The sequence below is a fragment of the Chelonoidis abingdonii genome, chromosome 1 (genome assembly GCF_003597395.2).
Source record: "Chelonoidis abingdonii isolate Lonesome George chromosome 1, CheloAbing_2.0, whole genome shotgun sequence".
In the NCBI taxonomy this organism is placed as follows: domain Eukaryota; kingdom Metazoa; phylum Chordata; order Testudines; family Testudinidae; genus Chelonoidis; species Chelonoidis abingdonii.
The window spans coordinates 262,704,999-262,721,522 of record NC_133769.1 but is presented as its reverse complement, the minus strand read 5'-3'; the positions used below and the strand labels follow the sequence as shown (position 1 = coordinate 262,721,522).

Sequence of the window (16,524 nt, the reverse complement as noted above, 5' to 3'; positions counted from 1 at the left end):
GCAGTGCAGATTCCACAGCAATGGATTCATAACACAGATTGACCTGAATGTAGCTCACTATGATGGGAAACATAAATAGTGCTGATTTTTAAAAATAGGATTAACTGGTCCCTGCTTGCTGGTATCTGTGGTATTCTAAAGACCATAGAGGCAGAGAACATATTCTGACATCTGATACATCTGTCAACATATCAAGTAGTTCAGGTGCCTTGAATATTTGGAATTTACCACAATAGGAGACCTTCTACTTGGGAAGAGATTGCCTTTCCTTTGTAGCTGTTCCTAATGGTACCTCTAGGACACTCTCAGCAGCTATTTTGATTTAGATTAGGCTATGAGACCAGCAACACATTTTCCATGGATTCAATAGGGGAAAATGTAAAAGCCTATTACAAAACTGTAGAATAGGGGCCAGAATCTAACAGCCACTGGAGTAAATGAGAGTTATTTGCATCCTGCAGAAGCAGTTCCCTGGAGTCTAAGATCACACAGAAGATGTGTGGTACAGTAGGGACTGAACCTGAGTTGCCCAAGTGTCCTAACTACTGTACCATTCATCCCCAATACATTAATCATTTAGAGCTTTTTTAATAAAGCAGCATTACATAAAGCATCAAAAAATGACACTTACCGGAACTCCTGTAATCCCTGGTGGCCCGATGGGGCCCTGGAGCCCTGGCAATCCTGGTATACCCTGTATATAAAAAGGAGCCATTAAAAAGAGATACCTATTGGGCAATTTAATGATGCTTATATATATTATCTGGCTATACCAAGAGGACGGGGGACACCTGATATGATTTTAATCAGGCTGCTACTTTATTATTGGCTCCCTGCCAAACCAGACATAGGAGCCCTGAAACCCCCTGTTCCACTTGTTTAACCAACACCTAATTTTTAAGTCCTTTACCAAGCCATATTATCTAGTCACTGTATCCCTTCCCTATGGAGTACCTTCCCTGGACATCCATCCCACACTTGCACAAAGAGTTTCAACACCTAGCTTAACTCCCTTCACACCTCCCCTCAACAAAGCCCTCCCTAAACCTGCTGTGGAGAAGGCAAAAAAAAATGTCACTCCACCTAGGCCAATCTGGTGATGAGGGAAAAATTCCTCCCAGCCTTTCTGAAAAGAAGCGGCTCGTGCAATGCCCACAGTGGGGCCTGACCAAACCTGGCATTTTGCCACCTCCGGGGAGGGAGAGTGGGTGCTGCTTCACACCCCCACATGCCCAGGAAAAAGGGTTCTACTGTCAGGGCTTGCCTCTTTTAGACTCCTCACTCAGGGCACCATGCTGACCTACTCTCCTTTTGCAGCAGCTTCAGAGTCTCTCTCTCTTCCTCCTCTCCCCCCATAAAGCACTGTTCTCTCTCCTTCGGCAAGCCAGACAACACCCCACCCCCACTTAAAGGTGTGGTGGGGGTTTTAGTTAAGACTTACTGGTAGTCCAGGGTGGCCAGGATAACCTTTTTCACCTTTTAGCACATTTGATGGTAAGAACCCAATCACTTCACCTGGGTCTCCCTATCATAGGGGAAGCAAAAAAAAAGTTGAAATATATATATGCACACAAATAAAAACATTCATTCTAAAACACTGACATTAAGACTGGAGAAAAGCACTGAAATAACATCTACACAGTCTTTTGGAATCATTTGGGAAGTGTACAAAAATGGTCAGCATTTTACTTGTTTGAACTGATTTAAACATACGACAAGGAAGCCATTGTAGTTTTTAAAAGCCCTTCAGTGTCAGGTATCCTTGAAATACTCAGTAAAGATTCCAGTACCCATCTTAACTTTTCCCCTTACTTTCCACTTATTGGTGGGAAAATCCCCCTAGTTGCCCATTAAATTTAAGTCTATCCAATCTGAGTATCTGGCCTATGTGCTGGAAACATTTGGAGGTTTTACAGCAAGGGAACCTCCTTCCTAGGCTGTGATCTCTGGCTATTTATACAACCTTGAGACTGCAATAGTCCCCATGACCAAAGCACCCGACTCTGTGTGGGAGCAGCAGATGGTGAATCAGTGTAGCTACACATACTCCAGACCTGCCCCTTCCTCAATCTACATTTTCTCCAAAACCTTCCTGCATAGTGGTGCACTGAGTGCTAACATGGAGCTGTGCTCTGTGGCATGTAGAGATGGGAAGGCACAACCTGCATGGACTCCTTGAATCCTGCCCCCATCCTGTCCTGTTGAACCATACCAGTTGTCCTGAGTCCATAGACCTCCATGATTCAAGAATGATTTACAATCTAGTATGTTTTTTCATTACACTCCAGATTCTACAATACCAGTGAAAACAGTGGAACTTCCTACAGAGCAGAGTACTACTCAATCTAAGTAAAGGTGGCAAAATCTGACCATATGATGAACTTGTATCCACCCTTCCCATACATAGGCTCAGTTTTGCCACCATTATTCATATTGAGTAGTACCATACTTGATTTCAAATTGACTACTTAGAATCATAGAATTGTAGGACTGGAAGGGACCTGGAGAAACCCTCTAGTCCAGTCCCTTGCACACATGGCAGGACTAAGTATTATCTAGACCATCCCTAACAGGTGTTTGTCTAAACTGCTCTTAAAAATCTCCAGTGATGGAGGTTCCACAACCTCCCTAGGCAATTTATTCCACTGCTTAACCACCCTGAGAGTCAGGAAGTTTTTTCCTAATGTCCAACCAAAACCGCCCTTGCTGCAATTTAAGCCCATTGCTTCTTGTCCTACCCTCCTCCTTGTAATAACCTTTTATGTAATTGAAACCTGTTATCACATCCCTCCTCAGTCTTCTCTTCTCCAGACTAAACAAATCCAAGTTTTTCAATCTTCCCTCATAGGTCATGTTTTCTAGTACTTTAATCATTTTTGTCGCTCTTCCTGGACTTTCTCCAATTTGTCCACATCTTTCCTGAAATGTGGAGCCCAGAACTGGACATAATACTCCAGTTGAGGCCTAATCAGAGCAGAGTAGAGCAGAAGAATTACTTCTCATGTCTTGCTTACAACACTCCTACTAATACATCCCAGAATGATGTTTGCTTTTTTTTGCAAGTGTTACACTGTTGACTCATATTAAGCTTGTGATCCTCTGTGACCCCCAGATCCCTTTCCACTGTATTTCATCTTAAGTAGTCATTTCCCATTTTGTGTGTGTGCAACTGATTGTTCTCTCATAAGTGGAGTACTTTGCATCTGTTCTTATTGAATTTCATCTATTTAGTATAGACCATTTCTCCAGTTTGTCCAGATCATTTTGAATTTCAATCTTAACCTCAAAAGCATGTGCAACCCCTCTCAGCTTGGCATAGTCTGTAAACTCTATAAGTGTACTCTCTATGTCATTATCTAAATCATCAATGAAGATATTGAACAGAACCAGACCCAAGACCGATCCCTGCAGGACCCCACTTGATATATCCTTCCAGCTTGATTGTGAATCACTGATAACTACTCTCTGGGAATAGGTTTTCAATCAGTTGTGCACCCACTTTATAATAGTTCCATCTAGATTGTATTTTCCTAGTTTGTTTATAAGAAGGTCAAGTCTACCACTCCCCCTGCCCCCATCCACAAGGCTTGTTACCTTGTCAAAGAAAGCTATTAGGTTGGTTTGACACAATTTGTTCTTGACAAATCCATGCTGACTGTTACTTATCACCTCACCTTATTATCTTCTAGGTGTCGATAAAATGGTTGCTGAATTATTTGCTCCTTTATCTTTCCCATTAATGAAGTTAAGATGACTAGTCTGTAATTGCCCAGGTTGTCCTTATTCCCTTTTTTATAGATTAAGCACAATATTTGCCCTTTTCCAGTTCTCCAGAATCTCTCCTATCTTCCATGATTTTTCAAAGATAATCACTAATGGCTCAGATATCTCCTCTGTCAGCTCCTTGAGTATTCTAGGATGTATTTCATCAAGCCCTGGTGACTTGAACACTTCTAACATGTCTAAGTAATTTTTAACTTGTTCTTTTCCTATTTTGGTCTCTGATCCTACCTCATTTTCACTGGCATTCATTAAATTAGATGATTAAATTGATACTAAACTTTTTGGTGAAAACTAAAACATAAAAGTCATTTCTCTCTTCAGCCATTTCCACATTTTCTGTTTTTTTGCCCTCCACCCCTCATTGCGTGACGGGCTTACCCTGTCCTTGGTCTTCCCTCTTGCTTCTAATATATTTGTAGAATATTTTCTTGATACCCTTTATGTCTCTAGCTAGTTTAATCTCATTTTGTGCCTTTGCCTTTCTAATTTTGTGTCTACTTAGGGTATGGCTACACTTGCAGCTGTACCGCGCTGGGAGTTAAAGCTGTCTTTGTATAGCTGTGCAGGGAAAGCACTGCAGTGTGGCCACACTGACAGCTACCAGCGCACTGTCATGGCCACATCTGCAGCATTTGCAGCAGTGTTGGGAGTGGTGCATTATGGGCAGCTATCCCAGTGTTCAAGTGGCTGCAAAGTGCTTTTCAAAAGAGGTGGGTGGGGTGGAGTGTGACAGGGAGCATGGGGGAGACAGAGAGAGTGGATTTTTGGAGCTGACACTGTGTCAGCTCCCTGCCTTGCAAGTTCTGACCCCTTCCTCCACCCCTCTCTCATTCACTAAATGCAAATAGCCCTCTTTGTTTTTTTCTCACAGACCAGCTAAGCAGCTGCTCCGAAACGGCCCCCCGCCCCCACCACCTGCCATGCTGCTTCTCTCCTCAAGCAAACACTAGCTGTGGACATTCCAAAGGGATCCTCCTGCCTGCCTCTGCTCATTCACTGCAAACAGTAGCTATGTTTGTTTTTTAGATAAGCAGCTCCGGGAGTCCTGAGTTCACAACAAAAGGAACAGGGCCATCACAACAAAACAAAGAGTGTTATCTTTACTTAAAAGGTTCTGGAGGTCAGTTACAGCATAGTAAGATTAATCACTGTTTACAATGGCACCCCAGCGCTGCAACAGCAGCGCTGTTCTCTTTATTCCTCTCGTCAAGGTGGAGTACAACCAGCGCTGTAGTCAGGGAGATACAGCTCTGTATGTGCCTTCCAAGTGTGGACAGGCAGTAAGTTACAGCGCTGCAAAGCCACCACCAGCGCTGTAACTCTCAAGTGTAGCCAAGGCCTTACTTATGTTATTTGTTTATATTCATCTGTTGTAGTTTGACCTAATTTCCACTTTTTGTTGGACTTTTTTTGAGTTCCAGATAATTGAAGATCTCTTGGTTAAGCAAGGGTGGTCTCTTGCCACACTTGAATTGATCTAATCACATGGGATTGAACAGTTCCTCAACTCCTCTTCCACGAACTTAAAAAACACCTGGTTGCACCAGCTCTGAATTTAGCCATAGTGTGTCAAAATCCTATATAAAATGGTCAGGGGAACCCTAACAGCATAGAATAACTGCAGAATTTTCCTTGAAGTAAATCAACTTATACCTAAAATAAGGCAATAATATTTATCCGAATTACACCTCTACCCTGATATAACGCTGTCCTCGGGAGCCAAAAATCTTACCGTGTTATAGGTGAAACCGTGTTATATCGAACTTGCTTTGATCCAACAGAGCGCACAGCCCCGCCCCCCCCCGGAGCACTGCTTTACCACGTTATATCCGAATTCATGTTATATCGGGTCACGTTATATTGGGGTAGAGGTGTACTTATTGTAAATTAAGTTATTCACATATTTGCTTCACTATTTGGTATCAAATGATGCCATTTTCATAAATTCTGAACAAATCACAGCCCTTTGTGATTAAGTTATGTTGCTTCTAAAAGTTGTTTACCTATGCACACATGTATAGAAAAGAATCATTAAAGTGCATCAATGTTATTTTACCATGAGTCATTTCCTCCCATATGAGAGAAACAGGCATGGGTCTTTTTATGACTAAAAGTCTTGTCATGAAAAAACCATGATTACACTTATTATTTACAGGGCCGGCGCTAGGATTTCTGATGCCCTAGGCGCCGGGACATTTCGCTGCCCCCCGCGCGGGTCTCGTGGCTCTGGCGGAGCTGCCGCAGGCATGCCTGCGGCAGGTCCACCGGAGCCGCGGCTCCCTGACCTGGGGAGTGGGGGGGGCGCCCCGGGTTGCTGGGTCGCGGCGGCGGCTTCCTGACCCGGGAGCGCCCCGAGCTGCCGGACCGCTGCGGCGGCTCCCTGACCGGGAGCACCCCGGGCTGCCGGACCGCTGCGGCGCCCTGACCTGGGGGATGCCCTGGGTTGCCGGGCCGCTGCGGTGGCTTCCTGACCCAGGGCGCCCTGGGCTGCCGCGGCTGCGCGCTGACCCGGGGGCCCCTAAGCTGCCGGGCTGCGTGGCTGCGCGTGACCCCGGGGCTTAAGCTGCCGGGCTGCAGGCAGCTGCTGCTGCCGACAGCTCAGACTACGCAGCGGCCGCTGCAACCTTTTAAAAAATTTTTGGGGGGGCGCTGGCTTTTGGCGCCCCCAAATCTTGGCGCCCTAGGCAACCGCCTAGTTCGCCTAAATGGTTGCACCGGCCCTGATTATTATATGCAAATTGCAGTTTCAAATTATTCCATTAATTTTATATTCATATATTCTAATTATAATTCGAAAAACCATAATACACATTTCATTACATAGAAAGTTAGTTTTTATAAATTAAATTTCAATTTTTGTTTAACAAACATAAGATCTTGGTCATGTTTTTGGCTGTGTTCAGGAGAGTTTGTGGAAATTGAGCTGGAAAGCTGAAATTTGAGTTATCTCAAACCTGATAATGTCAAAAAAATGTATGCCTGAATCTTAAAATGAATTTAAGTCTTTATATATCAGGGAGTGGGCATAAGACACCTGCCTTAACAGCATCTATATTTCTTTTAGCCCTGATCCTACAAAGATTCGTGCAAGTGCTTAAAATTTATGCACTATGAGAAGTCCCATGGCAGCTAATGGGACTACCTCACAGTGTACAAAGTCAGCATGTGTGTAAATCTTGCCACATCAATACCTAAGTAAGGGCTGCTACTTTTGACGTGCATAGGTGTCATAAGTAGATAGGTAACGGTAAGGTAAGTTTCTTTTACTGGAAAGGGTAACCAAACACCTGACCAGAGGACCAATCAGAGAACTGGATTGTTTAAAATCAGGGGCGGGAATTTGTATACTCGGGGGTCTTTGTTGTTTCCTCGGCTATGAGTAAACAGTTCTCTTCTAACTCCATCTTATCTCAAATATTCTACCAAAAGTTCTGTGAGTACAAAGGGAAACAAAGTAATTCGGCTATGAGGAGCTTTGTGTTGTATTACAATTGGATTGCTGGGTCTTTGTTGCTTCCTCAGCTGTGAGGGACAAGCTATCTTGCTAATTCCAATCTTCTTCTCATTCTACTAAAAGGCAGTGAGTACAAAACGGAAACAAGTAAAATCGCTATGATATGCTTTGCTTTGTACTTACTGTGTGTGATTGCTGGTCTATTTAATTGGCTATTTTTTAAATCAGACTGGGTTGTTCATATTTTCTTAAGTAGGAGCCTGTTTAATTTTTATGCAAGTTATTATTCTGTATTTCTCTTTTTCTATATAAAGCTTTCTTTGTTCAAAACTGTTGAGTTCTTTTTCTAGTAAGGCAGAGAAATTGAAACCTCTGTATCAGGTATCTGTCTCCCTCACGGGAAGGCAGGAACGGGGAAAGGCAAAGCCAAGCTGTTGGTATTTTGCATCTCAATTGTCCTGAGGGAAAAGAACGCTTATCTCTTGGGAAGCAAAGAAACAGGTTATCTGGAGGTCCCCCCACGGGAGGGTTGGGGACTCCAGAGAGAGGAAAGGGGGGTCAGGCCCTATCAATTCCTGACCTGGTGGCAGCCTATCAGATCTAAGCTGGAGATTAAGCTTAGAGGACTTCATGCTAGTACCTTATATTTGAACGCTAAGGTTCAAATCGAGGAATATTACTATCACAATAGGTCATCTGATTTTTAACTTTTGAAAGCAATATATGAATGCGTTTGATTTTAAAGACAAACGTACCTTAATTCCAGGAGATCCTGGAGGTCCCTAGAAAATAAATACCTAAAATGTATTATTTTTTCTCATACATATTATCAGTATTATACAATTTTTAATAACATTTAAAATGTCAAGAATCAGAGTTGGAAGGAATGAATTAGGTATCAAAATGTTTGCTTACTATTAACCCAGCCAATCCAGGTAAACCTGGAGGACCAACAGGACCTATTTCACCCTAAAGGGAACAGAGAAATTGACTTTGTTTAGGAAACACATTAATATTTTTAAAAAAATATGTACAAAGAAATTGTTAAAAATGTAAAGGTCACCTTTGTGCCATTGCAACCTGGGATACCAGGTGGACCTGGTGGGCCATCTTGTCCAGGGATGCCCTGTCAATAGGAGAAAGCAGAAAAGTAATAAATGCTATATTAATCCTCACCTGATATCTCTAGTAAAACTGTGGGGCTCTTTGTAAATAAATATATGCTTCATACATACAGGAAGACCTGGGTTTCCTGGATATCCTGATGCACCTGGTGGGCCCTGTAATTAATGAACATATATTAAAAATTATAAGCAAAGACATCAAAATTCCCAATAAAATACAAAATTATGGGCCTGATCTAATTATGGTCCTTTTAGAGCTGATCAAAATATCTGGAAAACTTTCCCTGAACATTTTTTTGTAAAGACTTTTCATCAAAATTTCAATCTCTCTATTGGAGTGGTGGGCAACTTGCAGCCTATCAGGGTAATCTGATTGCAGGCCACGAGACATTTTGCTGATGTTGACCATTCGCAGGCACAGCCTCCTGCAGCTCCCAGTGGCCACAGTTCGCCGTTCCCAGCCAATGGGAGCTGCAGGAAGTGGCAGCCAGCACATCTCTCCAGCCTGCTGCTTCCTGCAGCTTCCATTGGCTGTGAATGGCAAACCATGGCCACTGGGAGCTGCGGGGGTCTGTGCCTGCGGACAGTCAACATCAGCAAAATGTATCGCGGCCCAAAATCAGATTACCCTGATTGGCCGCAGGTTGCCCACCACTGCTCTATAGGCTAGGTGGAAAATAATAATAAAAACAAATCCCAGAAAGTTTTCATTTTGTTCCAAAACATGTTGAAAAATCTTTGATCAGCTCCATTTCCATTCTGTTCAGTGAGAATTGGATCAGAACTGAAATGCACAGTTAATGCTGCTAAGGAGTACATATTTTGTACATTTGCCACTGTCATTCATAATATGAAATCTACAGCAATCTCCTTTTTACATTAAAACAGGATGCTACTATACTGCTGTAGATACTTCTCTGTCTTACATAAGCCATGACCAATTCACCAATTTAATTTTTATTGCTCAGAAAAATCACAGTGTTGAAACGCTTATACTATTTTTCTCAAACAAATCAGTTTAACAAATCAGCATTTTGTCCAGGCCTGTCCTTTTCAATGTACTAACTTATTTCGTCTTCCAGTGATTTCTAATGTGGGTGTTGGGGAGCAGGAAAGACAGATGTATTTGTTTTAGCTTGGGTATGTAATTTCATACCCAATGTTGTAGCATTATTAAATGCCCAATCTATTGGTATTGCTAGTGGTGACCACATGCACAGTTGGTATATGTTCACCCAAATTAGTATAACACAGTGCCCCTGGGTGTGTCTATCATCAACAGTGGAGTTGACTTTAAGACCTCTGAATCTAACAATGTTAGCTGCTAGTGCCTGAGCTACAGCTATTAATTCAAAGGCTGACTCAGCTTCTATGTGGTCTAACCATGAGAGGGCACTAATGAGCCATAGTAGGTAAGCCTATTTGAGACTATGGGCAAGAAAGCCGTAGGTATAAAAAATGTCACAGGAAATACAACATATTCAAGTTCTCTTTCATTATTATTATATCATTAATTTAGAGTTCCCCAAAAGAGCTAGGCACTTCACAAAACAAATAAAGACATGGCCAGTGCCCTGGCAAGTATACAAGCTAAAATGAACATGACAGATGAAAGTGTCAAATGCCCAGCTTAGGAAAGTAAGAAGAAGCACAAGAGAGTGGCATCAATAAGATCACAGAGATACTCAGAAAGGGCCTGGTCCAGCACTACTGAAGTTAACGGATGTTTTCCCTTTGACTTTAATGGTTGCAGCATTGAGTCCCCTGCCATACACATATATTAATGTTTCTCTTAACTTGTGTGTAAGTGTATGTCTCCTGTCCTCCCTGATCACTTCCTATAGGAGAGACAGCAGAAGTGATTTTTTAAAGAAAGCTTTTAAAGTAGGTGAGAGAGGTGACTTAGTGAACAAGCTTGAGCAGGGGTTTCCAGGTATAACAGCATGAGAAAAGGCAACCTTTGGAAGAGAGGGAAGCATGAAGACTGTCAAGACCAGTATAAATGTTAGAGTAATAAGGACTGGGTAGGTAATGTACGAGGACATAGGAAGGGGCAGCATGCTGCAGACCCTTGAAGGCGAGAGCAAGAATTTTGCAACTAACAGGCAGCCATTGACTAACTCAAAGAGGGGGCTGACATTATCTTGCACTTGGCAAAGAGCGAACATATCTAATGAAATATTAAGCTAATCATTAAGACTTAAAAATCTTAACCTACATTCTTCAAAATTATTAAAACTAAATGTAAGCAGATACTCACCCTCGTTCCTTTTGTTCCTGGGAGCCCTGGTTCTCCAGTATCACCCTGTAAGAAAAATGGAATATATTGGTCTTTCACAGCGACAAAGGTTTAGGGAAATCTTCCCACTTAATATTAAATGTACCCTACCTTAATTCCTGGTGGCCCAGGGGGACCTTCAGGTCCTTGCATTCCAGGAAACCCAATTAAACCTTGTAGCCCAGGCAAACCTCTTTCACCCTGTAAAGAAAAAGAACACTTCAACCTTAGAAAAACTGGTTCTGCTGCTTCTAACTACCAATATTTCCAGAGACGAGGTTGGTGAGATAATATATTTTATGGGACCAACTTCACTCACCTTGTCTCTCTAATATCTTGGGACTGACACAGCTACAACAACACTACATACAATAGTATACTATCCTTGGTAAAGCTGAGACAGCTGTCAATAGATAGCAGATTACAGATGATATCAAGGCGGAGTTAAAACATCTGAGTTTGGTATTTGACAGAGAAATCTAACAGCTATAAAATTGATGTTAATGTGTATAGAAACATGTTGCAATGAAGAGAGAACAAAGGAGGCAGAGAGACACAGATAGAAGAGTAATTTGTTTATTTTAAACAAGAAAATGTATTTATCTCAGTCTTCCTGAGCAAAGTTCTACATGATGACTCATGGAACCACAGGCATGACTATCCACCATGGGCACTGCACAGCCCCCTGCAACTTTTCGTCCATTATGATCTTTTTAGGAGTAGCTGCACTCCTACAAAGCTACCACTAAGTCTAGTAGCAAATTACATACCTCTGAACTGTAAATGTAAGGTCACAAGTGTCAAATGGGGAAGGTTGCATTATGAACTACCATCCTCACTCCTCTTGTTCATTCCAGCAGCATTCATGGGGCTAGACTCGGACAGTTATATATAGCTTTGAGTCCCAGAAGATGGAGCAGAGCCCAAGTGCCCTAGGAGAAGTTTGGGGTAAAATTCCTTCCCAGGTGGCTCAATGAACAGACTGCAGCATCTATTAGAATCTTCTTTCCTGATCTGGGCCAAAAGAGTGATTTTCAAGATCTTCATGCTGAAAAGACGAGTACAGCTCCATATTTATTTAAATCAGATAATTCTTTTGTTAACAGCCAGAAAACTAAATCTATCCCACATTATGGATTAATCCTGTAGCTACTTCATGCTCACTAACTTAGAGCTCTATATGAAACCAGCAAGAGTTTTGCATGCACTGAACAAGGATTATTATTTTTTAGTTTTATTACGGTAGCACTGAGAGGCTGAGAATGCGGCTTTAATATGCTAAACACTGTACACTCAGACATTTTAAAAGACAGTACCAGTCTTGAAAAGTTCAGCAATCCAAGCACACCAGACAGTCAAAGGGTAAGGGAAAAGGAAATACCACAATCAGTATGAGCTGAGTGATGATTGACTGATATCATGTGAGTTGTACTATTTTGTTTTGTTTTTTGTTTTTTAATTCTTTGGGTGTGGGTTTTGTTAGGATGGCATTAGCTAGATGGAAAGACAAAGGAAGGGAGAGGGGACATAGAAAAGGGAGTACAAGGGGGGCAGGGGAGAAGAGGGAGGGAGGGACAGAGAAAGAAAGAGGGGCATATGAATGCATGTGGAGCGAGGGAAAGGAATGTGAGGGAAGGGGCAGGAGTGGGCTGAAGCAAACAGCCGGTCAGCAGAGAATCTCCTGAGTAAAAATGGTAGAAAGCTGCCTGATGGTTCCATCAGAGTCCAAGGGTCTCTGCTGAGGCTCCTTTTGTGTCTGCTCCTGCTGGCTTGAGTTTCTCTAGACTGGCTCCTTCTTGGAATTTCCTTTCTTCCCCAAGCCCACATATCTCTGGGGAAGTGGGATCCTAAAGCCTCGAGAGGCATCTGCCATGCACATTTCTACATCCAGGGGGGCTAAACATAGTCGCAGGCATACTACCACCACGCAACACTCGGGAAAATCACTCAAAAGGAGCTGGGGGGCAATCCCCCAACACACTGCCAAGAAGTGATCAAAATGGAATTTATTCCTGAAGAAAATTTTAGTTTGGGGGCATCAATTTAAATGCAGAAAATTTTTGTCTGAACACCAAAATATTATGATTTGGCAATGGTCCCACTGTGCCTCCTGGGAGTCTTAATTTGGAGGCTTTATGCTCTCATTTGCCTCTATGGACTGGTTTCCCTGGGTTCCCTGGTTGGACTACATCTTCCATCCTGCATTAGTGTGTCTCTTCTCTTGGAGAGGCAAGGCAGTGCATTATGGGAGGTTCTGACCATGGTGTATCATGGGACATGAGGCTCCACCTCAGCATATCCAAATTGAAATATTTGAGGTTTGGAGCAAATATATATATATATGGAAGTCCCACAGAATCTTAGCCCTGCTATTCTCCACAACCTTCTGTGGAATCTCCCATCTGGTCTTGGGAGGGTCTAGCCCATACGCTGTGCAGATGTTCCTGTCACATGCCAGCCACTTGGTTGTGCCGTTCACTGTATGCTGTTCCTGCCTGCATCTTACATCCTGCACTATGTGTTGGACTGTCTCTTGAGGCCTCTCTGCACAGTCTGCACCTTGGGTCCTCTCTAGTGTGGTAGACCCCTGCTTCAATGGATCTGGTGCTCAGTGCCTGTTTCCTGTGCTGCTATGATCAGTGCCTCAGTGCTGTCTTTTAGTCCAGCCTTTCCAGCCACTGTAGGATTTCCCAATGTCAGCCACCTCAGCTATCTGTCGATTGTACATCCCATGCAGGGTCTTGTCTTGCCATGGCACTTCTTCTTCTGCTTGGTCTTCCTCCCATGTCTGCTGCTGCCTCAGGCATTTCTCAGCAGCTCATCTTTGGGGGCCATCTTACTGATGTACTCCTGGATGTTCCGGGTTTCATCCAGGACAGTGGCTTTGAAGAAGGAATATGAGAAGCTGGAGAAGTACCAGGGCCTGAAAGAGGAACTAGAGAGGATGTGGAAAGTGAAGGCCAAAGTGGTCCAGTGGTGGTAGGAGCACTCGGGTGCTGTGATCTAAGCTGGGTGAGTGGGCTCCAACAGATCCCAGGAACAACATCAGAGCTCTCTGTCCAGAAGAGTGCAGTGCTAGGAACAGCTAAGATACTGCGCAGAACCCTGAAACTCCCAGGCCTCTGATAGAGGACCCGAGGTTCAGGAAGACACATACCACCCATAGGGGTGAGAGGGGAATTTTTTATATATATTGGATAAATAATAATTTTCCATTGAAAGATGGCACTGTTCCCCCCAAAATTAATTTACTCAAAAAACTAATTTTTGTCAAAAACAATTTTTCTGTTGCTTAAATGGCATGACTACTACTACACACCATGTTGATCCCACCATGTTTGCTTAAGAATACTAAAATCCCAGGCAGTGTAAAAGACCACAACAAAAGAAAACACAAACAGAGAAATTAAGAAACACATTTCTGAACCTGCAGTAAAAAAGATATAAAATTCTAACTGTACAATTGGTTTAAAAAACATTTTAAGGAAGAATACACAAGGATCCAGGAAGAGGCATCTGACTAAATATGGTTGTAATTATTCTAAAATCTGGAGTATATCAGAAATGCTAAATGGATTACTGAGGTACATAAACCCCATGCCTTGGCTGGCTTGCTGCACTGCAGTAGCAAGTACATCTACAAACAACAGATGTTACCTCATTTATAAGCAGGATTTTACAATGAATCCTGAACACTTGCTCCTGTGACCTGCTGGGAGAAGAATCAGGGATACAGAAGATATCAACACAGTTGTCCACTGCTCAAGGAAAGTACCTGTGCAAGTGAAGGGAAAACATGACCTCCAGTACATGTATGTAATGTAACTAATACTTTTCATTCAAGGATCTCAAAGCATTTCATAAACTGAGCACATCATAACACCCATGTGAGATGGGAAAATATTTTTTCACCCATTCTACATATGGGTAAAATTGAAGCACTGAATGATTATGGGCCCGATTCTCATCTACATGTGCTGGCAATGTAAAGGGGCCTCATGGTAGATGTAAATAACTCAGTTTAAGGCCAAAGTCTCTTCATGCTGCCAGAGCAGTTTAAATGGGACCTTACAGTAAATGAACATCAGGCTCTAAGTAACTTGCTCCAGCTCACCCAGAGCTATTTGTTACTTCGCCATCTGCCCAGAGTAAGAGGCAGCATGCAGCTGTATTAGGTTTCCCTGGCATCCGTTTTTCAAATGGAACGCCCGGTTGAAAAGGGACACTGGTGGCTCTGGTCAGCACTACTAAACGGGCCATTAAAAGTCTGCTCAGCAGCGCACTGGGGCTAAGGCAGGCTTCCTGCCTGCTTTGGCTTCGCATGGCTTGTGGAAGTGGCCGGCATGTCCCTGTGGCCCGTAGTCACAGGGGTGGTCAGGGAGACTTCATGTGCTGCCCCAACCCCGAGAGCCGGCTCTCCAATTCCCATTGGCCGGGAACCCAGAGCCCCCACCTCTGCCACACTCCAAACCCCTCAGCCCAGAGCCCGTTCCTGCACCCCAAACTCCACATCCCGGGCCCCACACCAGATCCTCCACCCCCAGCTGGAGCCCTCACCCCCTCTCCAGACCCCAACCCCCTGCCCCAGCCCTGAGTCCCCTCCCACACCCCAAACCTCTCATCCCTGGCCCCACTCTAGAGCCTGCACCTCCACCCAGAATCCTCACCCACCCTGCACCCCAACACCCTGCCCTCGCCCATGAAAACGAGTGAGGGTGGGGGAGAGCAAGCGACGGAGGAAGGGGGGACAGAGTGAGCAGGGGCAGGGCTTATGAGAAGGGGCATGGCCTCAGAGCGAGGGCAGGGCAGGGACAGGGTAAGGATGCTCTGTTTTCTGCAATGAGAAACCTGGCAACCCTAAGCTGTGTTGGCCCAGGAGTGAAGAACAGAATACATACAGTTTCAATCTCAGTTTCTCCTCTCGTCTCCCTGCACACAGAGCATGGGAGTAAGTTACTTTATCTCTGTTTGGGGAACAAGTTATTGCCTGCTCTGCACCTGACTGGTTAATCTAGCAGGCAAATAGGGGGAGAGGGGCCAGGGCTCTTGGCTCTCTCTGCCCCTTGCCAGCCTACTTTCTTGCAGGGTACCCTCCTCTCCTATTTTTCCCCCTCTCCCCACCATGGCTGGAGTCAAAATCTTACCAGGATCAAGCAGACTATTAAGGGAGCCTTAGTCCCCTGTGCAACCACGGGAAGGCTGGTCCAATCTAGTCCCAAGTGAGTCAGTGGCAAGGTCAGGAATGGAAACCAGGTGTCTTGGCTTCCAGTCTCCTTCCCCTACTCATTTGATTACAGAAGATGCCAGTACATTCACTCTGGTTTAATAGAACCTTGGCCTCAGTGGGACCAACATCTAGTAACTGACAGAAAATTTATCCTGGGAACTGGAGCAAGAAAAACTGACCCAAATAAACATCCCCCTACAGAAGCTGGCGAGCATCAGTAAACAGCTGCTATCCCAGTTATTTTCGAAGAATTCAGATCTCCAGTGGTGATGCACATAGAATCCAAGAATCTGAGTGTAAGGGCTACACAGGGCAGTCATTCCAGTTCCAACTTATGCAGCTGTAAAATCTTGGAAAGAAACTCTGAGTTGACTTCTCCTACTTAAAATTTGATTCATAGGATTCAGAAATTAAAACAGATATAAGCAACACCCCTTAGTCATCTTCACCTCTACTGATTCCATGTAAATTGTAGGAAAACACAAAAGAAAAGACGGTTACTCACCTTTGTAACTGTTGTTCTTTGAGATGTGTTGCTCATATCCATTCCAGTGAGGTGTGTGCGCGCCGCGTGCACGTTCGGCGGAAGACTTTTACCCTAGCAACACTCGGTGGGTCGGCAGGGCACCCCCTGAAGTGATGCTGCCATGGTGCCAGA

General features: G+C 43.8%; 1 protein-coding gene across 1 annotated transcript in view; it reads right to left on the bottom strand.

The window, feature by feature from the left end:
- COL4A1 (collagen type IV alpha 1 chain) overlaps positions 1-16,524 on the bottom strand; it is a 255,736-nt gene that overhangs the window by 118,000 nt on the left and 121,212 nt on the right. The window contains exons 3-10 of the mRNA XM_075061481.1: positions 10,751-10,840; positions 10,622-10,666; positions 8,473-8,517; positions 8,301-8,363; positions 8,153-8,206; positions 7,993-8,019; positions 1,442-1,525; positions 632-694 (exon numbers count right to left, since the gene is read on the bottom strand). Coding sequence (XP_074917582.1) covers positions 632-694; positions 1,442-1,525; positions 7,993-8,019; positions 8,153-8,206; positions 8,301-8,363; positions 8,473-8,517; positions 10,622-10,666; positions 10,751-10,840 — 471 coding nt within the window. The remainder of the gene's footprint in view (positions 1-631; positions 695-1,441; positions 1,526-7,992; positions 8,020-8,152; positions 8,207-8,300; positions 8,364-8,472; positions 8,518-10,621; positions 10,667-10,750; positions 10,841-16,524) is intronic.